Here is a 22530-nt window from a genome sequence, read left to right as displayed (position 1 = left end):
GTAAATGTTCCTGATGTTTTATTAATTTTTTTAAAATAAATATACAACTTACTTTATTTAACATTTTTAAATAAACCAGTACAAAAACAAAATCTCATAATTTATTATAAAATAATGCAAAAAATAATACCAAGTTTATAATTGCATTAAATTGAAGTGAAAATTACATTAACAGCTGAAATCACCTAATGAAAAACCTGTAGCTGATATATCAGTAAGTTATTATGGCTGAAAATTTTAGTATTAGTATTTTAGGAGTTAAAGCAAATTTTAAATATGATAATGGCTATTTGAATTTGAAAGTGATCATATAGAAACTAGAAACATCAAGAGTGCAGGATATGCATGCATTTTCTATCTTATAAAGAATCCATTACTATATGCTTATAATACGGTTGATTAGTCTGCACGATTAGAAGTTGTAAATTTGAATTGGCCAAATTATTTATACAGTAGGAGCTGATGGAGCTCAAATACTTTCATGCAATGTAAAACTTTTTTGCACATTCTCTGATCTGCAAAAGTAAAATTTAAAAAGTAATTAGATACATGTCAAAGTAATGCCCAAAAGAAAAACAACATAAATATGAACCACTCAAGAGGTGTGTTTAATCAGGCATATTACTGAAACGTTTACATGGATTAAAAGTTTTAAAAATATAAAGTTTTGATCTCTTTGTTTAAAGGTAATATATGACGGTAATGATATCCTAATAAGAACTTGTTTCATGAACGTAAAATCTGACTGAAACAAAGAAGAATATATTTAATGACATATTTTTCAAAATAGAGAGTAGAGTGACAAACCACAACTCCCATGACCCCTCTGCGGCCTTGTCAGTCGTGACGTCATTGTTCTGCAGCTCCTCTGTGTTGGCTTTGTGCGAAGCGACGCGAAGATGCTTTGGACGACGATTCACCATAGGTAACGTAAAATGTACATCCTCCTGCATTCATACAGCTATACGGTAGTCTGTTAAACAGGGAGCTGTAGAGAGCGAGTTAATATCTAGCATCTTTGGGGCAGTAACAAACCGGAAATGCTAACATTTAGCCCGTTTTACCTCAAATAAGTGGATTTAGGCTAGCTCACCGGGCTACCATTATCTATGTATCTGTGGATATTACGGAGGAATTGTTCATGGAAATCATAAGCCTGTTTTGGGACAGCTCTCTGTTCATGCTAATGAAAGTTTATAATTTAGGTTATAATATATAGGTTAGGCTACCCTCCGTGTCCCTCCAGGTCCTCTTTTGTAATACAAATGTTTTAATCCATTCATTCTCTGCCTCCCAGCTGTCGCCATGTAGATGAGAAAAGATGCTGATCACTGCTGTTTAAACACTCGAAAAGGCAAAGCATCCTTCTTTTATAAAATAGTTTAATAAGTTTGTATTACACATGTTCTTGCATGTTTCCTGGATGTTTTATAGACGCATATAAGCAGTCCATTTGAGAAGCCAAGAGGCAAGGAGCCATGCAGAGTCCGACCCAGTCAAACAGTAAGCCAAACCCAGTGACCACAGCAACCGCAGAGGCACAACTGGACACCCATCCTGAAGCTCTGCCAGCGCAAAGTCCACCAGATGCACATGAGGAGGAGAACAAATCCGCTGCTACAGCAGAGACTGAAACACCAATCATGCCACAGGAAAATGGGACAGAGGTGCAAACTGCAGAAAGACCTGCAGGTGTGGCAGACACACAAGCAGAGCAGAATGAAGCTGCTGTTCAGCCTCTCACTGAGCTCTCAGTTAACAGTAGAGGGATGGAGATGGACTCTGCTTCAAAGCCAAGTGCCCCCACTGAACCAGTACCTGAGAGAAATACAAATCCTGAGTGTGATGGGCAGAAGTCAAAGAAAAAGGACCAAGGTGTACGTGATGGTAGAAAATATGTTCCTTCAAAGAAGGCGATGATTGATCCACTGAAAATGGACATGTCCAAGCCGCTGGATATGCCTCTTACATGTGAGTAATTTTATTTTGTATGTGTCGTTGTTGTTTCATACTGATCTCTTGGCTTTAAATATCAGTTTGGTTTAACTTACTAGCTTTTTACCTAACTTATGTTAACATATTTTTACCAGTTTATTTGTAATGAATTATTATGAAAATTGTGTCATTAATAATAATTTTCCAGTGTACTTCTAAACAATAGTATTCTTTAGCAGATCATGTCTAAGTTTTGTTTAACCATGCAGGTAGAGTATCAAGATCCTATACAGTCAATAGTTTCTCGTGTTCAGTAGCAGCCAAACAAAACACTGCAGGTCACAGCTAGACTACTGCTTTGGTTCAACAATCAGTAGAAAGTTAAATAAGAAAAAATAAAGACCACGAATAAAGCTATTGTAAAAGGAAATGTGGTTATTCTGAGAATAGAGATGTTTGTTACCTGTAAACTTCTCATCCTCCTCCCTCTAGCATCTCAGCTCTCCCTGCAGTGCCTCGAGTGCCACATCATCTTCAGTGATCACAAGAGTAAAGAGCGTCATCTGAAGCTGAACCACCCTGCAGAATATGAACAATGCATCCTGAGGAACGCCCTTTTCGCTTGTTACGTTTGTGACCGCCACTTCACAAACTCCATAGAGCTCATGGCCCACCAGAAGGCCCACATAGAGAGGAAACCCTTCAAGTGTCCGATCTGTGGCCAGGCCTTCAACAAATCCTCAGAGCTCACCCTTCACAAGAAAATTCATTTTGGCCAGGATGGTTATGCCTGCACCGACTGTGGCAAAGCTTGCAAAACAATGACATTGCTGAAGTATCACCGCCGCACACACACTGGAGAGAGGCCGTATATTTGCAAGGAGTGTGGACGAAGGTTCACCATGTCCAAAGTTCTGCAGAAACATGCACTGTCACACTTGCAAGAGGGAGCTGAGGGAGAAGGGGGAGACATCTCAGATAAAGCACAACTGGAGAAAGATGAAGGTAAGAAAAAGAGGGAGTTATGTCGAACTGAATATCAGCACTGTTGTTACTTGATCATAGGCATGAGGCTGCAGGCCGATTGGTGAAGATGGTCACAGCCGTGCTGATATTCAGTGCAACAGCATGACTTTGAGTGTGATATTGGTTATATACAACAGTTCTAAAACTACAAACAGTTGAAATCAGTAATACATGACAACAAGAGTATTATTTTTTGTTTATTCCAGCGTCTATTGGGCTCGGCCAACACAACTGTAATGTAATGTAAGACTGTCTGCTGTAACATAAATCAACAATATTAAGAACACCTGAAGCAGAGCGATACAGGTTGTGTCCAAAATCATTCACTATCCTTACTCACTATATAGGGAGTTCAAAGTAGGGAAATGGAAAAAAGGCATCACGAAGACTCTCTAAAAATTGGTGTTTTATTACAAAAACAATCTTAAAAATATATATTTATTGACCAATTCTCATTTTTGTTTTTGTTAAATTAATATCAGTTTTCGTATTGTATTGGCCACAACAAACAAATAATTATCTGTCATCATCAGCCATAAAATTATGTATCTGTGCAACCAAAAAAATATAAAATTATTAAAAACAAACTATTTCTACTTTCATATTCCAGAAAATACGTCAAAATGCCTTCTAACTTTCTTCCTTTATTATCTTTAGGCGTCTCCACAAAGTATCCTTGTTCTGAATGCAAGGCCACTTTTAAGAGTACCAAGACACGGCTACATCACATGAAAACCAAGCACACTTTATCGCCTGCTGCGGCCAGTAAGTCTCTCCCTGTTGGACACCAAGTGAAACAAAATACACCAATGATTACTCCAATATCTATCTCCCAACCAACACTACTTCAGTTGGAGGCCAATGGACCTCTGCAAAAAGTTGATGCCAATATTGACACGGAGCAAATTCGCAGGCTTATTGAATCTTTGGGAAATGTGCAGAAAGTGAACCAAGTTGTAATATTGGGGCAGGTGCCGCCTCATGCCCCACCACTGGAGGTGCAGCAGATATCACAACTGACAGAAACTATGAATTTCAATCTCAATCCACCACAAATAGATTTTATGGGTTTGAAACAGCCTGAATGTAAGACAATTGAATTGGACCCTTTAAATAACAAATGTGACCCGATGGAACAAACGATTATACTGGAACCTATTACGCCAGATGGACAGTTGGAAAACCCCTCGTTCTCAGAGCTAGGTTCCCACATAGCAGCGGTTGAAAATATAGAGCTTACACTGGTTCAGACTGAACAAACAGAGATACCTGAGGGAGAGGTGATGCATAACATTCTTCAACAGCCAGATATTAGTGCAGTTCATTGTGATAATATGGATCAAATTCTTTGTCAGAATGAACAAAACTTGGAGCAAACCGTGATATTAGAACTTACCCCCGCTTTGATACCAACTGTGGAGCTTGAACAATCCCAAACTGTGTCGCAAAATGAAATCTCTTCCTCCACTTTGGTAACAACCACTGAACTGGAGAAGACTCCGGATCGGGCTGCAGAACAGATGGTAATAGATGAACCGGAAACCAGCCTGTCATTCCAACCTTTTACTGTTGAGTTGGAGCTGACTGGACAACAGGACATTCCCTCTTGCCCTGTCGTTCCACTAGACCCACTTACACAAACTCCAAGGGAATCTGAAACAAATCCCAAGGAAGAGGTTGATACACAGATGCAAACCGTAAGTCTAGATCAGGCCCACCAAGTCATTGATAACGCTGTCACCAAAAAGACATGTATGCGCCAGGATGTACAAGAGCCAAATGAACAAGAACCGTCTGAACAAGAACGATCTGAGAAATTGCCGTTAGAAGGGACGGAGGATCAGGAGATGGTGGAGAACCTGTCTGAAATAGTGGATCCATCTGCTCAAGTATCACCATCATCAGAGGCCAAGCAGATATCACAGATTACAGAGTTACCCATAAATGTAATGTCAGCTCAAGAACTGGTGAAAGTGCGGAAAAGGAAATCAGCGAGAGCGTTTTTCTTTCAAGGATACATGCAAGAACTGTCTGGATCCATAGAGAAAGATGATTTCCAAATTGATACCACCCCTGCCAAACGCCAAAGAACAAAAAAATCTCATCTTGTTGTTAAATTTGGCCCACAAAGCAAAGACAAAAAGAACAAGAAACAGAAAAAACCAGCACAGCAGCATAGGTCAACTAAGGAAGAAGTGTTAAGAGGCAAAACATCAACAATGAATCACTCAAAGAAAAAAGTATCATCACAGAAGAAGGGAAGAAAGGGAAAAAAGATAGACAAGATAGTGGGACACTTATCTACAGCTAAATTAAAGTCATCATCCTCAATCCAGGAACCACAGTTGCAAGAAAACAAAGAATATCCAAGAAAAAATAGAGTGAAAAAGCAAAAAGAAGTAGCAAGGGAGGATGAGCATGACATTATTGAGCAAAAAACTGTAACCTCACCAGTTTCTAAGAAAAAACAAGTAAAAATGATGCAAAGAGATCAGCCCAAGAATGCAAAGGATGGGAAGCGAAGGAAAAATTTGGCAAGGAAGGAAAAAGACAAGACAAAATCAAGTGCAGCTTTGGATGACATAACAGGCCCACACATTATGGGAGACTCTCTACTTCTACTGAAAGGTCATAAACAGCCCCAATTGAAAGTATACAAGTTAGATCCTTCAAAAGCATCCAGCAACACACAGGAGGATACACCTCATGAATCCCCAAAATCGTCCCGACAGAGTAAAGACAACAAGCTCAAACATCCAGCAAGTGAGTCTAAAAATAATTCCATATCAGAAGGTAAGAAAAAGGGAGGAAGACCCAAAAAGAACCAGAAAGCGCTTTCATTGTTGTCCTCACTAAAAGTTTCCCGTGAACCCCCAGAGACACTGCCTACCAAGCCAAAGACCACCAGGAAACGTAAAGCCTCTTCAAAAGTGGAGACTGAAGGAGTAATAACTTCTGCTCATTCCAAGCGTGCCTTAGAGTGCAAGGACTGTGGGGAAAGATTTAGTGAAGTCTCTTCCCTTCAGAAGCACAAGACAACGGTGCATGTCGTGGAAAGTCCGGGTCTGACTTACACCAATGGGAACATCTTTGAAGGTGTCTCCAGGTTGGATCTTTACCAGCTCCCAAAACGGCACGAAAAGACTGTCGGGTTGATGCATGCTGCTGCCACAGACTGGGACACTGAGCCTGAAATGGGAGAGATCACTTTAGAAGACAGAGAGCGAAGCGTCTCTTTTCCATCTTTGATTCCATCGCCATCTTTACCTGTTCCTTCCTCAGATGTTGAAATAAGGGCTTATGAAGATAATATAGGAAATACAACAGAAATAGACAATCAGTTGCCAGCTGATCAAATGAAAAACAGTGAAACCCATCTGAATATCCCATCTGAATCATCTTTAAGTGCCTCTACTCAGACAAAGAGTTCAGAGACAGGAGAGCCTTTGGCATCAGATGAGGACAAGCAAGAAGAAGGTACCCCAAAGAATCCCAGCTTAGAGTCTGAAGTCCAGGGTACCGTGGATGAAGACATTAAGGAGGATTTACTTTTTGAGGTAGATCTAGTCACCGTTGGGGAGCAGAGTGAAAGAGACGATCCAGCTTCTATTGAAGACACAGTTTCCCAAAATACATCAGTGGGATCCAACAATTCAGAGGTTGAAAGCACTGATAAACTTCCTAGGCAAGCTACTAATGAAACAACTGTTAAAGCTCTAACTTCACAGACCGTGTCATGCTCCACTCATCAAGTGGAGATCAAAGAAGAAGAGGAAGAAGTGTTAGTCCAGAAGAAAAAAGGGGGGAAAGGGACTGTTATAAGGAATGCTACAAAAAGTAAGAGAAAGGTAACAGGACGTCTAAAAAGGGACATGGTATCAAAGAGAGTTGCAGATGGAGATACTGTCAGAGGATCAGAGTCAGAGAAGGAACAAGATGAATGTCAGGTAGTGTATGAAAAACAACCCATCGCCTCTGATTCAGAAATGATTGATGAAGGTGGGATCAATCCTGATTTTGAGGCAGACAATGCTACTGCTTCCGCCACATCTTCTTCCATGCTCTGCACATCAGAGAAATCTCCTGAAAAGCAAGTCATGTTTGAGCCAGAGTCAGTTACCACAAGTGTAGAGGAGGTTACAAATGAAAAGGAAATGCAAGTAGGAGAGGAATACAATAGGGACCAGTCTCCAGGCATCATACTTGAGAGGGTCCTCACATCTACACCCAAAGCGACTGCTGACAAGGAGCTCTGCCTGATGACAAGGAACAATCAAAGACAGGTGAGATGCTAATTGTACTAACAAATGTGATACATTAGCAAAGATTGATGACACAACATTGCAAACAATAATTTGTTTTCCTTTCAGGGTGAGGACAGTGTTGCTGAGAATGATGTACAGGTCCTCGGGAGTCCAGAGATTAAGGTTGAAGAGATGATTTTAGATCCATCACTGGCTGGATCCAACTGTCAAAACAGACAAAGTATGCAACCACAGCACCATCGGGATATTAGGACTGTCCTGGTGAAGGAGGAGTGCAGCCTTGTGCTGGGTGAGGCTCAAGCCACCCAGGGCAGCAGTATCCGCTGGAATGTGGAGCCAGTCAGTATTGTAAACACCTCCAGTCCATGTAAGTATAAGACCACACTGTAGTTCAGTATTTTGGGAAATACGATTAATTGTTCTTTTTCTTAAGAGTTAGATAACAAAGTCTATACCACAAACATTTCTGTGCATTATGAGGAGAGCTTTTGCCAGAAGGTAATCAGCTTAGCTCAGACACAAACACAAAGGTGAAGCAGGGGTATATATGGCTAGTTTTGGCTCCTCCCAGACTTTAATTATATGGACCCAAACCTCTAACCCTCAAATTCCACAGGATCTGTCTCCGGCGCGTTCCATGTGCGCCGCGACCTCCGGAGTCGATTGCGCCCATTCAAGTCAATGATCGTGATTCCACAGCACGTGCCGCGGCCCGACTCTGGCGCGTCCCAGAAGCGTCTCTCCGCTCTGCTCTGCTAAAGATTTTCATAAACACAATGTACAGACCGTTACAGACTCCCGTTTTACTCTGAAATCTTGAAAAAGAACACTTTTATTTAAGTAGTGTACTCAGCCATGGTAGAAGCACAAAAATCACGGAATGATATCCAAATGAGCAGATAATCAACCACAGAGGTGCAAAATGAACTGTTGTTTGTGTGTTTAACGTTGATGTTATCGCATGATTTCGCAATACACGCGCAATGTTGTGATCTTGCAAATCCAGCTGCTTGGGCCAGCGCTCCGCTCCGCTGCGGATCAGACACGCTTCTTGTGGGCAAGGGCTCGTGCTGCTGATGGACCAGAACTGCGGCTCAGATAGAACGCGCCGGCCGCAGATCCTGTGGGATCCAGGGATAAAGCTTATTGATCAACTCTCTGTATCTCATATGTTTAATTTGTAATGAAGAGTAAATTAAAAAGAGCAATTTCATTTTTTAACCGGGGAGGGCGCATTCTGTGCAACATGTTGTCTCAAGCCGCTTTTACATTGCCATTTCAAGGGGGGACTATTACGCCTGGTCAAAGTCGTTTCATCAGATAGTAAAGAGGGGTAACAAAGGCAAAATGGGGTCAGTGTAAATGGTGGAGCCGGCAGGGCGGAACAGCGCAGTGTGTGTGTGTTTGTATGTGAAGTTCGTGTTGTTTGTTTATACGTCACTTGTCTTTTGCTTCCCCAACACCGGTTGGTTCAATGTAAAATGGCAGAGGCAGAATCGCAATGTAAAAAGGGCTTTAGATAATTTGCCAAACAAACAACCAAAATGTTGGTACAAGTACTGATGGATTAATTTTCTCACACAATAAAACTCCCCACAGATTAAATATTTTTACAAAATTGTGTATTGTAAAATGGTAGTTAGTGCTAGTAGTGATAAGAATTTTAGTTTGCTGCTTCGCCTGTATGCTAAGCTAAGCTAATCACCCTCTTGGTCTAGCTTGAAAAGGTATTGATTAAAATGGCATTAGTGTTGGTATACCATTTTTTTTGCACTGTATTTAAAGTATGTTAGCCTTTGCGGGCCTTTTCAAAGATGTATATTTTGCTTTTTGCTTTTAGTAATGGAGAGTGGGGAGACAAGAGACTGTCGCATCACTCCTGAGTTCAACACCAACCAGTGTATCTTCTACCCAGTGAAGGAGGAGGAGAGGGAGGTTCTTGTGGGTGCTGCTCAGACCAACATTGGGACTTTATCCACAGGGTCATCCAGTGATGCCCAGCAGACTGAACATCAAGCAACAGATAGTAATTTAAGTGAGTCATTGCGTTTTCCAGTGATGTTCTCCTTTTACCAAATATTATAGTAAGAGCTCAAGTGTTGAATATATTAACAACAGGTGGAGGGCGCCATTCACCAGCAGACTACCAGGACATGAGCGTAAGAAGTCGATTGTCAGAACCAGGAGACAGTGACTTTGATGGTAGACAAGGTTTGTTTACTATCTTACAATGGCCAGTACTTGTAGGTACTTTATCAACGTCCTTAAGCAATACATTTTTTTTTTATCATACTTTGGACGACTCATCTGTCTTCCATCAACTTTCAGCCGAGGCTGATGCTGAATGGCAGCATTCTCCAGACGTCCGGGACTTCCTCCTCCAGAGTTCTGATGAAGAGGATGTGGGTAGTTTTGCGTTGCCTGATCCTCAGCTTGACTCAGAAGCAGAAGTAATGGCCTATTTCTACAAGAACCTCGCAAACAGCGCATCAGATGAAACGTCACAAAAGTACAGTACACCAGACTTTTTTTAATTGAAGGACTTTCATGGAACACTGATGAAAAATATACTTCTATGCCATTAACATTTAATATATTGTAAAAAAAATAATGTAGATAAATAATAAGGGAGAACTTAGGATTTTGGATATTAATATATATATAAAACACTCATTTAACAATTTGTGATAATTGTTTTGCTGTTGTTTGTGGTGCTTACTTGTTTGCTCATGATTGATTTTGTCTTCGTCTCCCTTAGTTCGCGAACTTCAAACAACCATTCTCAAGCACCAAGAGAGGGACAGAGGACCAGAGAGCCAATTGATTACTTCACAGAGTATTTTGGTTGGGACACCTGGGTAGAAATTGCAAATTGCACAAATAAACTGTCCAACATGTCTAATCCTGTCACAGCCAGAGAGGTTGCACAGTTTGTCGGGATCCACATTGCCATGGGAACTTTAAAGGTTTGTGCTGACTTGTGACCTTTCTCTTGAGTGCTTTTCTGTTAAGTCAAATGTAAGACCACTAAAAGTTGATTTTGTCTCTTGCAAATTTTAGTTTCCCAGTCCGAGGCTCTACTGGGAGGACTTGACTAAGGTGCCCCTGATTGCTGAAGCAATGCCACTTTCACGTTTCCTCGAGCTGTCTCGGATGCTGAAGCTTGCTTCTCCTGCGAAGGATCCAGTCGACAGTTGCGTTCAAGAAAGAGGACATGACAGTGATCCAGAGCAAAGTAAAAAACTCTCAAGCAGGCAAAGAGAAATTTCTCCGCCAAGTGATGAGCAAAGGCACATGCCAAATGACAATTCAAAATCACAAACTGATCCCCTGTGGAAGGCTCAACCAATATTGTGCCGTTTTGAAGCAGGGTGCCAGTCACTGAGACGAGACGGGGATTACGCCGTCGACCAATATCCACTTCCTTTGACTGGGAAGATGCACAGTAGGAAACTGTCTCTCCACTGCACTACATTAATTGGATTTGGCGGTTTGCTCTTACATGTGGATCTTAAATTGGGTATTTCCGGTAAAGAAGACGCTGTAGAAAAAATGGTGCCTAAAGGTAGTATGGTGTTTCTTTGCAAACAGGAACTCTCCACCCCTGCAATGCTGGAGCGTCTGTTAGTTGCTGGGGTTCATGGTGCAGGCAGGGTGGGAGGAGCCCGCGGACAGATCGGAGATGAGTTTGTAAGCTCAGATGGGAAGCTGATGTTACGTAGATCACACTGCGGCTTTATACTTTCTACTGCGGGAAATGGCCAGAGGAACATGGCTTCACTCATTGACAACTTTGAGAAGGCCCAGATGTCGGCTAATCTCAACAGAGACCTGCTAAATCTTTACTCTATCCCTCTCACTAGCACGGCCCCGACCTGCTGGCCTCAGGCGGTGCTCTGGTACCTGTCAGATCTGGCTTTGGTCAACTCTTGGCTCCTCTACAGACAGGATCACGGGACAGCGTCCGCACCTTTCTCTCTCATGGCCTTCAGGCTGGAGGTGTCCAAGTCTTTCATTCTTTCAAAAAGCTCTGGTACCCAAGACTCAGTTCTGCCTCAACCCCATGTAGAGAAGGTCAATACATCACATGAAACCCCAAATCCCAGCCTGGTGGAGGAAAGTCCTCTTCCTGATGCAGCTACACGGTACGATGGTTCAGGCCACTGGCCAGAGCAACTTGCAGAGGGAGAAGGGGGGAAATGTCGCTTTGGGGACTGTCAAAGAACATCTCGAGTGCTCTGCCTTAAGTGCTGTGTCTTTCTTTGTATCTCACGCAACCACAACTGCTTTTTGAATTTCCATAACCAAGGAAGTTTGGGGAAAGAGTAGTGTCAAACACAGGCATTGCCCTTTTGTTGTTCAACATTTTGCTCTCTGGTTTAGAATGAAACTGTGCTTTAAGTGTTAATCCGGCTTATCAAAAACTATCTCTTATGTCTTTACAACTTTTCCTTGATGCCTTTCACTGGCTGTCATATTTTGAGGGGTTATTGTGCTGCAGTTTAAAAGACAAATGCTTTGTGACGTGGCTTATTGTGTCATTGAGCAAATGAAAAAAATGAATTTGCCTTTAAAAGGAAATGTAAAAAAAATATGCTCATAGCCATAAACTTTGTGCTGCAGAACAATTGTACATTTATGAATTTGACATCGCAATTACCACGATGAGGAACCATTTTTTACTATGTTTTTAACCTGACCTCATTTACATTTCATGATGAGCTTTTTATTTGGCTCTATGAATTTAATAGTAATTTATTGGATTTTAAAATGTATACAATAAAAGACATAAAAAAAAGCTTTGTTGATTTTTCTTTTATGAAGCTTGCTTACAGATGTTTGTACAATACACTGTTTTGAAGCAGACATTTTGACTGCAGTAGAAATACCCCAGGTGATACATGTAGAATTAACAATGGCTCTGTTATATTCAAACAATATATTCAGACAGTAAGCTATACCAGCATGCACAGTAGCAGCCTCATGACATGCTAGTAAGCAAAATGGGAGCCATCTTTAAATTAGATTATTTACACCTGTGCTTTTCCTGCAATGACAAGTCAAAATGTCTTCTTTTTAAAATAAGGAAGATGCAGGGTCAGGACCCTGCCCTAATTTGCATTGATAAAAATCCCCTAAGATAAAGTTTGAATAGAAAAAAATGAAAATATTAACTGTATACACACTCATAAACAGAGATACAATATAGATATAGGAGCATAAATTATTAGAGATATTAGAAAACATTGTGCAAAAAGATGGGTGTAAAGAATGCATGTAAGTTAGAAATTGACTATCTGGTTGATTGTTCTTGCTTATAAATGTGTGTTAGCCTGTTTGTGTGTAGGTCAACATGCATTTGAAGATTTAAATACAAAGGGGTATAAGGAACAATAAAGGAGAGGCAGGTAAACATAACAATTAGAGTACAGTGAACGAAAATTACAATAAGTACTTTAAACCAAGTTGTTTTGGGTCACGTGACAGAGATCGGCCATAGATTTGGAATGAATAGAAAAGGAAGCTAGTTCAAATCCATGTTCATAAAGAAATAGCTGTCCTTTTGTGTGTTTAGCTAATTTTATATTGTAAATTGTGTATTAAACATTATATTAACAGATAGGCGGATATTTTGCGACATTAACTTTGTGATATTTATTATTCATTACAGTACAACACTGTAAAACTGTTGAAGGCATGCACTTTATCGTTTCCAATAGATATGCTTTACCCTACATTCGCCACGAATGCCATGTGCGGCTCTGTATCATCAATAGAGCAACTTGGCTTAACAGTTTTTGATTACTGAATGGTTTTACTAAACATTATCGCTAACAACACAGTACCAACGAGTCCCCCCGGCAGCCATCTTAGTTGTAACAACGGCTATCAGAACCATACACCAGGAAGTGTCCGATCTATCCGTTGTGCTTCTTTGGGGTCAACTCTTTCAGTCAAACTACCTTCAAAGAGCGGGTAGAGGTAACGTAAACGTCTACTCAATTTTATATTTGTTATTTACATCGTTTGCTATATGTATAGGAAATACCGTGCATCATATTTAATCATAGCAGATGCACATAAGCACCAAACAAAGACTTAAAACTTGGTGTTTTGAAAAGGCACGAAAAGTATTCGGTCCTCTTTGAATGGCAGCCAGTGTTGTTAGCGCTAACCAGTAGCAAGCTAGCTAGCGTTAGCTTACTCGGAACCTTGGTACTTTATTATTTATGTTAGCTACGTGCACGGTCATTAAACGTAAGCAGTTTAAGCTTCTGTAAACGTCTCCGTTTCACCAGCGAGAGCAGTTTAGACATTTTAACCAGATAACGGAAGGCCGGATGCTCGTAAGCTAGCATGGAGCTAGTTAGCCTGACACTAGCTAGCGGCCTTGCAGACAGTAACGTAGCGTCAGCCAAATTTAGCTGAAACTTGAGTGATTCATGTGGGGAAGCTGGAGTAACAGTTCAACAGCCCGGAGGCTGTATGCTTTATGTTTCACTGAAAACGAATTCGTTTTACAGCTACCTCATACTCACTGGTTAGCGGGGGAAATTATTCTCATGTTGTCATCTGTTGAACATAAACGTAAATAATCTCATCTAGCGGATTTTATCATTGTTATTTTACCGCCGTTAGTTAAACAACTGTTATTTCCTGTTAATGTAAGTAATCATTTCGTTTTGTTTCTGTCTTGTGCTTTAGTTACAGCCAGGGAAGTTATTTTGAGTGCTTGTTGAGACCTCCCAATTTACCAGGATGGACTCGGAGATTTTGAACATAGAGGAGATAGTGATGGGGCGGGGGCTGCCAGATCCACCTCCAGAAGCCCCACCTGAAAAGCCAGCTGAACCATACAAACCCATCACTCTGAATGGACCCCCTGCGCCATCTGTTCAGCCCTGTAAGTGGGACTGCCGTGATAACTTCTTAATCAGGTGTACTGAAAGCAGATGAAAAATTAAATCTTTCTTTGCACTGTCTCTCTAATCTCCTGTCCATCCAGACCAGCATGAGAATCTGCAGTGTTTTCAGTGCTTCATCACGTTCTGCAGTGCCAAAGCCAAGGAAAGGCATATGAAGAAAAGCCACAGGGAAGAGTACAAGCAACAGCTTCAGCAGGTAAGCTTCACAATAGCAGTTTATTCAGTTACCTAGACATTTTTTGTGTGTGTGTAGTATCAAATATTACGAACAATATGTTTTCATCCCTACTTAGACTGACTTGTAAGATTTTTACAGTGCAATGCTTCTATCTTTTTATCCTTACTACTCTTCTGTGTCAGAAAGATAGCGAGAAACAGAGAAAGAAAATATGCAGTAAAAAGTTTTAACTTTCCCCCTTTTCCTTTATTTAAGGGAAACACGCTGTTCACCTGCTATGTGTGTGACCGCACATTTCTGTCATCTGAGGAGCTGACACAGCACCAGCCAACACACAGCAAGGACGACAAGCCTTTCAAATGCGTTCACTGCAAGGAGAGTTTTAAAACATTCTCTGAAGTGAGTATGATGTTTTGTTTTTAGTATGAAAATTATTGTCACTAGATGACACCACAGTACACAAGAGTATGAGCAAGTGTTAGCCTATACTAAATCTTTCTGTTACACATTGTCACCTCACCATTACAGCTCACAGCCCACAGAAGACAGGTGTGTCCAGAGAAACAGTCTGTATGTAAAGATTGCAATGAAATCTTTCGGAGTGCTGGACTGCTGCGTAATCATCGCCTGACCCAGCATCCCCGCCCAGACGTAGAAACCACAGAACAGCCGGAGGACCCCACCAAAACCCACCAGTGTAAGAAGTGTGGCCAGGGCTTTGAAACAGAGTCAGAGCTGGTAGCACACCAGGAAAAGTACCCTGAAGGTCAGCAATGTAACGGCAGTGCGCCATCCGTCAAGAAACGTGGGCGGCCTTTCAAAACTGAAGACCCCGCAGGCGCTGAGAAAAAGGGAAAGCGGAAAAAGAAGGATGAAGCAGAATCGCCTGAGGAGGAAGTGAAGACCAGCAGCACATCAGAGTCGGCAGCACCTCCAGCAGAGGAAAAGGCAAAAGCAGGTGCAGCAAAGCGTGGCCGTCCTTCTAAAGCCGCAGCAAAACCAGAAACGGAAGACAAGAAGAGTCCTGAGGATGACAGTCAAGCTTCCGCAAAGGAGAAGAAACCCAAAGTGGATCCTGCTCCTCCCCGTCAGCACCCCTGTCCTGAGTGTGACCTCACCTTCCCCAGCTTGATCCAGCTCCGAGCTCACAAGAAGGAGAAACACACCCCGCGGAAAGCCCATCCCTGCGAAGAATGTGAGGAGAGCTTTGCCCGTCCTGAGCAGCTGGACGCCCACATGTCACGGGCTCATGTTGTGGGTCGCTTTGCCTGTGCAACCTGTGGGAAGAGCTTTGGCCGTGAGCGCACCTTAAAAGCTCATGAGAAAAGCCACCCGGAGGAAAAGCCTGAAAACCCAAGTGCCAAAAGATAATTGAGACTTGGGGACCTTGCAGAAAGTGTATGGTCTTTGAAGATTTTAGTCATGAATTGTCCTTTTTTCTTTTAACATTGGAGATCTGGTGCTCCAGATGAGGGTTTCAGATGAGTTTGTGATGGTTTTGACATTTTAGCAAGTTTTGGATTTTAAGTTGAGTTTTGATCATGAGCTGTTAAAATTATGGACGGACAGACACATCTCCTAATTGACTAACCAAATGTTGAATCTTTTACTCCCTTCATCACAAGGCTTAGTTTATTTGTAAAAACAAAAAAACATTTTTGATTAACTTTTTTTAAATAATTTGTTTCATTTTTTTTAAAGTGCGAAATGCGTGTGGTGTGAATTTATTACTTGGTGTTATGAGTTATACAACTCAATTTGTGGTAAAAGAAAATGTTTTTATGTTTTGTTTTTTTCTCAAAACAGATTGGGTAAGTTCATATTTTGAAGCTAATTAGATACCTTGTAGAGATACTATGTTTGAATGTTTAGACAGTTTGTCAAAAGAACAGTGTAATGTACAGCTTCTGGTTCATATTTTTGCATTTTTTACACTTAATATTTTGATTATGTTTCTTTCTAAAATAAGTCAGATTGAGGAACAATTTTTAAATGACATGAATAAGTTCTGCATAAATTTATTTCAGCCAATTTCTTCATATTTTATGTGAAGTGTTTGGCCCATGGGCAGACATGATCCAGTACAATCCTGATTTGTCTTACAGTAAAATATCCTCCTTTATTTTTTCACTTATTAAAATAATATTTCATGTCTTAGACATTTCTTAAATGGAACTCATGGCTCTTTGATGCCTAAAAGTCCCATAGGGAACTGTGTATATCATGTGTTATTCACTGATCGGATTGTCTCTCTCCCCACTGCAATGTGTCTGGACACTGCAAAAATGTAATAAAACATGCTATCCCAAGGGAGGCTGCTGAAGAAACAACTTGCCGTTTTTGTCTTTGTTATCACTTAGTGGGAATGCAACCTGAAATGTGGATGTGTATTCTGTGACGGATCCATTAATTGTATTCATAACATGCCACGTACACTGGATATCGCAGGACTTTAATATTTACGGGCTGGATGAGTACTGTACAGGGTGTTTTTTGTAGGACTAGCAGTGCTATTGTAGTTGGGACTTAATTTAGATGTTTGCTTAGTAAGAAGTCTGTATAGTTAGTATGAATTTGGTGTATTTTATATATATATATATATATATATATATATACTACTACAACTGCACAATATAATTGAATTGTAGTGAAGAATGAGTATAATGAAGTATACAATTGAAATACCAGAGCAATGTATACGTACGTCAAAATGCTCTTTCAAACAGTAATTGTGTAAATACTACTAAATAACTGGTAAACTCTGGTGTAATACCGCTCCGAGACACTAGGTGTGCTATAGCGCCCACAGCAACTTCCTGTCCCTGTGGCGCTCATTTGTTTCACTGTTTTCCACTCCCCTTTACCGTCGTGTTGTGTTTGTTTGTAGCTTGCTAATCGGCTAGTAGTTGTCACCACATTTCTACGTCGAGTTAGCGAATCTTTTCTTTCATTTCTGATAAATAACGCGTCTAAATTTACTTTGGGAGAAAAGGATAACACCGCGGTTGAAAGCTAGTTGTCTAATTGTTCCGAAGCACCGATGCTATTATCATCATCTTCTCCTTCCAGGTGAGCAAGGTGACAATGAGTATATTGAGGTGTTAAGTAAATGGATTTACATGAGAAGGCTTTGTGCCACACTTTATAACAAATCGAAGAAAGAAAGAAACACTGGCACAGAAGCATAATCACAGATGTAGTCGCTCAAGGTAAGGCAAAATCGATATTTGTGTAAGACTATTATGTCCAATTTAAACTCATATTTAAACGACTCTCTGTATCATGCCTCCTCAGCCAGCAGTCATGTCAATTGAATACACCATTGATATCCAGCTAACTGAGTTGGGATTTCCGACGGACACCCTACATCCGCCCGACACCTCGGATAGAGAAGCACCCACATCATCTGATGACTCACACTGTCAGCCTCCCATAACACGTTCAGCCAAACGCAAACAAAGGCTACTGGTCAGAGATGACGTGTCTACTGCTGCAAACGAAGCAGGTGAAACAAAGCAGACTTCAGAAATTGAACAAAGGGCAGCGTTAATGACCATCCCATGTAAAACCGTAACTCCGGTACAAGCCCAACAAGACGAAGCACTTTTTGCACTGCCTGTGCCCACTGTTGATCATCCGACTACCGTACCTGTGAACACGCTCGTACCTGATCAGGATCAGAGTACAGAACAACTTGTTGTACACGGAGACGCTCCACAAGAGGGTTCAGCAGAGGAGCAGCAGGATGAGGAGGGGGACTCTGATGACAGTGAGGTTTCAGGAGTGTATGAGGATGATGAGGAGGAGGAAGAGGAAGGACTAGACAGTGGTATGACAATTTCACTTGCTTTCTTATAAGTATACAGTATAGTATTGTTAATGTTCTGTTAAACACTAAGTTTTTATTCTAGTTGGTGTAATTTAATATCCAATATTTTTTCTTTATCAACAAGTTTCATGAAAGTGTTTGTATAGCCTTTTTCCCTTTGCTGTAAATTATTACTAGGGCATCAAATGTGCTACAGAGAAGGTAGGAAAAAGACCCCATTATTTGTTTCGCTATTTGGATGAGATCATTGAAATGTATGTAATTAGTATCTTATACTTTAAGACTGATATAGGTGGTACCAAATATAACTGAATAATTATCTCTTTCTGTTTTTCCCCTGCCTGCTGAGTGTTCTTCTTTCAGTGGGCACATTTTAAATTTTCTTCTTCTTTTACAGACTTGAGTCAATCAGGCGACTACAGCTGTAGTGTTTGTAGCCTCACGCTGCCCTCAAAATTCAAGCTCCAGGACCACATGAATCTGCACACTGGAGCTCGCCCGTACTGCTGTGCTGAATGCGGAAAACGCTTCTGCCAGATAAGCAGCTACCGGGTCCATCTGCGCACACACTCCAAATCCGAAGTGGAACGTCTTCAGTGCCGTATTTGTCGCAAGAGCTTCGCATACCAGGAGGACTTGAAACACCACTTGTCCATTTCTCACTGGGAAGATAAGTTTTACGAGTGTGACCTGTGCAAACGTGTGTTCACCTCCCTGCCGGCGTGTAAAGATCACGTGAAGGAATTTAAATGTATGCAGAAGATTAAATGTGAAACATGTGGGCGTAATTTCTCCTCTCCAAAATTCCTTGCGCGCCACAAGAAAAAGAAATGTTATCGCAATCTTAGATGCACGGACTGCAAAAAGACATTTTCCAAGAAGAATGCTCTCCTGAAGCACAGCTTCTCCCACCTTGGTTTGTTGCCGTACACCTGCGTCCAATGCTCCTGCCACTTCCGTCTGGCAAAGCTGTACCTCGAACACAAGTGTAAGCCTGAACACATTCACTGCATGGCGTGTCTGAGAGAGTTTCTCAATCAGGAGGACTTCCAGCAGCACAAAAAGGACACAGGCTGCTGGGGCAATCAGGAGCCTAAAGGGGATGAGATCAGATGCTTGCAGTGCGGACAGAGATTTGACACTTCGGAGGAGCTGAAGAAACATGCCGGGGCTCACCAGAGGGTGCTGAAATGTGCAGAATGCGGAAAGGGATTCCGGTCGGCTTTGCTCTTAATGTCCCACATGGGCGGTCATGCTGGAAAGTCACCGTGCCTTTGTCAAAGCTGTGGACTGGGCTTTCCCCACCAGCAGAACTACGACAGCCACCTTAAGACCTGTGGACAGACACCCCAGCCAAAGGTGAGTGTGTGGCATCACGGGGATGTGCAGCATAAGTAGCAATATTTTTGTCTTCCAATAAACTAAAGAGTAAAAGCAGCAATTTTTCTTAAAGAGTAGCTTAATACCAGGCTGAAGGGCAGTATTTAACCTCCGACCTCACCCTGCATCCTGAAGGGTGTGGTTTAAATTTCTGATTTAATAAAGAGATTTCAAAACAGTTCCGACATGGCAGCAAATGCACTGTGTAGTGATGTTGGAGGTAGGCCTCGGCTTGTTTTTAGGGTAGGATTCTTTCAAGTGGTCATTCAGAAGTGGGCGTGTACTTCACGTGCAAGCAGAAAACTCCAGACTGACTGGCTTTTTCCGCTGTGTGATAAGCGAATAGATTTATCTCAATCAGGCTAAAATATCTGCAGCTGACCATCTTTAGTTGAACTGTTTAATTATGTATCTCCATCTTGATTATACTTTTTGGGGTTTTGTATAATTCATGAAGTGACTACTATGTTTCTGTCGTCTTTCCCATTTTAGAGTTCTTCAAAGAAACGCAAGGTCTTAAAGAGCACTTCATCCAAGACAATAACTCTGGATTCAAATTCAGACCCCTCAACTCCAAAAAGGAGTAACGCAAAACCAGAATCATCAAGTCAAAGTGGGATCCAAACAAAACCAGACCCATCAAATCAAACATGCACAGAAACCGCCGCTACACCTGCCGTTGTTTCCGAAAACCTTGCTGCACCAGAGCGGGTGTCTCATAGTCCAGGACTTGTGCCAGAGGGTGTGTCTGCTGGCTCTAATCCAACAGATGGATTGTGGAAGCTCACTCTTGACAAACAGCCTCCTCCAGGTGCTAAGCTAATGTTGTTTCTTCCCGTCTGCGCAACGCAAAGCAACGACCCGGCACTCCCATCTGCGGTCGCTCAGACACCCCCAGCTTTAAATATGCAGATCCAGCCTCATGTAGCTTTCCCACCTGTTTTACATGAACACCTCGGAGTAAGTGCTGCCCTTGGAGCTCCCCTGGATGCCCCCCTGAATATGGTCACTAGGATTAAAGTGGATCCAGAATGTGAAGCTCCTCTTGATTTGTCTAAAAAGTGTACGCCATCTAAGTCTGCTCTGAGTGACGCTCGTCTTCTTCCTGTTAAAAGTGAGCCACAAGAATTTGACGTCTCAGTAGAGGCATTGAAAAACAGCATTTCTGATACGTACACTGAAGTGAAGCAGTTTAAAACGGATGCTATGGATCTGTCAACATCCTCTGGTCTATTAATGCACATAAAGAAGGAGGAGGCCCAGCAAGGACTTTATAGTGAAGCACGTTGGAAGTAGCCAGGGTTGAAGAACCCTGAAACCTCAGTCAGAGATAACACAACAGGGTTATCAACATTCTTTTTTTACCCAGGTTTTCTTCAGTAGGCTCTGTTTGTGTATGTGTGTGTGTGCCCATAAAAGGGGGCGTTAGACACATTATGTGACTCGTCTTCCACACAAAATAATTTGATGATTTTGTGCCGCCTACTCTACTCAGGTACTTCTGATTAAAAGCAAAGGAGATTATGAAGAATATATGGCGAGCAGATCTGTTGCGTCATATAAGGCAAGAAAAACTTAATTATTTCCATAGTGTAGTTAAGAATTACCTATGGCTCTGACAATGTCCAATTATGAAAGACTTCAGTCTAAAATAGACTGAGTGTCCTAATCATATTCTATTAGCTGCTATACTAGCAGTGTCAAAGGTTATTTAGGACCAAGCACTGTCATTCATTCAGCTTATGGATGATCTGCTGTGCTAGATGTTGATATTATCTGAAGCAGACAGGGTAAACTTAGAGGAGGAAGAGTAAAGGGGGACCCAGATTTATACATCAGAAACTGCATTTATGTAGGTCCCTGTGACAAACAAGCGACAGGATGCTTCCAATCTGTGCTTATGTTACTGCACGGATTAGCTCCGAGACATTACTGACATACGGTTCAAATGTTTTCCTGTACAACATATTCTGTCAGCTGAGAATTTATGTTGCTCATACAGAGTATGATAAGGATAATAATTAGTAAGATGGCTCCACTTTTTACAGCCCAGTTAAGTCAGAAACCATGACCCTAACCTTTCTTTGTGTCAGTTGGGTGTACAGCACGACAGTACAGTACAACTGTGGCTTTAGGCTCACTATGCCTTGCTAACACATTAATCTCTCTTTATAGCACACCGGTCGCGTACTGATTTCTGAATCGTGATCATTCAGATCTCATCAGCTGTCACAAGAAATTAAGATAGAAGTTGATGTTTCAGGCAAAATGAAAAGGGATCCAAATTCTGTTTTTTGTCACATTCCCTTCTGGAGGATGTGTCTAAATCCTCCAAAGGACACACCTACTGTTTAGCTGTACCTGTAACCATGTTTACCAAACATGGAGCTTTTGTTCTACAGCCTGAAAAACTATTTACTATTGTATCTATGTCTGTCTAATCAGCTTACCAACGTCATACCCCTTTACGATTTAGCGGATTTTTCTACTTTTTCTATTATAAATAGAATTTCTAGCTGTGTGAGTTTGGTTTAGAATTGAAAGATTTTTGGTTTTTAAGTAATTTAATGAAACATTCCAAGCTCCTGCTTATCATGGCATTTGTTTTGTTTTGGGTGAAGCTTGGCGCTTTCTCACTGGAGCAAAATGTAACTGATTATAGTCAGAATGCCTATGCAATATTGTGCAGGATTTCTCTCAGCATTAAGGTTATTCTTGGTTTATTTATATGTGTTAAGTTGGAAGAAACACTGGATTTCTAGGTGTTCAGCTGTAAACTTGAAATGGTGATTTGTGTGTTCATGCAAATAATGATGGTGATCAATAATATGACTTTCTGTCACCTTGTGATTTTGTGAGTCTTTACTGTCCGTGGGTGTATTTACATTTTTCTAAAGGTGAATAAACATTGGTACTTGATGCAAGATAAGATAGTACTTTATTGATCTCCAGAGGGGAACTTCGGTTGTTGTAACACAAAGACAAGCAAGA

The 22530-nt window shown here is 41.3% G+C and overlaps 3 protein-coding genes across 3 annotated transcripts; all 3 read left to right on the top strand.

Moving 5' to 3' along the window:
* Positions 1-885: 885 nt before the first annotated feature.
* Positions 886-11617, top strand: znf576.1 (zinc finger protein 576, tandem duplicate 1). Its single transcript, XM_069655694.1, has 10 exons — positions 886-925; positions 1435-1971; positions 2428-2940; positions 3619-7244; positions 7332-7593; positions 9067-9261; positions 9345-9437; positions 9555-9735; positions 9985-10192; positions 10287-11617. The coding sequence occupies exons 2-10, from the start codon at positions 1479-1481 to the stop codon at positions 11553-11555; spliced, it is 6840 nt and encodes a 2279-aa protein (XP_069511795.1). The 5' UTR covers positions 886-925; positions 1435-1478; the 3' UTR covers positions 11556-11617.
* A 1549-nt stretch (positions 11618-13166) lies between these two features.
* znf576.2 (zinc finger protein 576, tandem duplicate 2) lies at positions 13167-16660 on the top strand. The gene is made up of 5 exons (XM_069656463.1): positions 13167-13208; positions 13932-14130; positions 14233-14348; positions 14586-14729; positions 14859-16660. The coding sequence occupies exons 2-5, from the start codon at positions 13986-13988 to the stop codon at positions 15699-15701; spliced, it is 1248 nt and encodes a 415-aa protein (XP_069512564.1). The 5' UTR covers positions 13167-13208; positions 13932-13985; the 3' UTR covers positions 15702-16660.
* Positions 16661-18632: 1972 nt separating this feature from the next.
* On the top strand, positions 18633-22452 carry LOC138584300 (zinc finger protein 878). Its single transcript, XM_069656496.1, has 2 exons — positions 18633-19518; positions 20032-22452. Exons 1-2 carry the CDS (start codon positions 18634-18636, stop codon positions 20833-20835), a joined length of 1689 nt encoding a protein of 562 aa, XP_069512597.1. The 5' UTR covers position 18633; the 3' UTR covers positions 20836-22452.
* The last annotated feature ends 78 nt before the right edge of the window (positions 22453-22530 follow it).

The sequence above is a fragment of the Semicossyphus pulcher genome, unplaced genomic scaffold (genome assembly GCF_022749685.1).
Source record: "Semicossyphus pulcher isolate SPU_LCO1_2020_fin unplaced genomic scaffold, fSemPul1.0.p SCAF_9, whole genome shotgun sequence".
NCBI classification, from domain to species: Eukaryota; Metazoa; Chordata; class Actinopteri; order Labriformes; family Labridae; genus Semicossyphus; species Semicossyphus pulcher.
The sequence above is the reverse complement of the archived record's forward strand: the minus strand, read 5'-3'. Positions and strand labels throughout refer to the sequence as shown.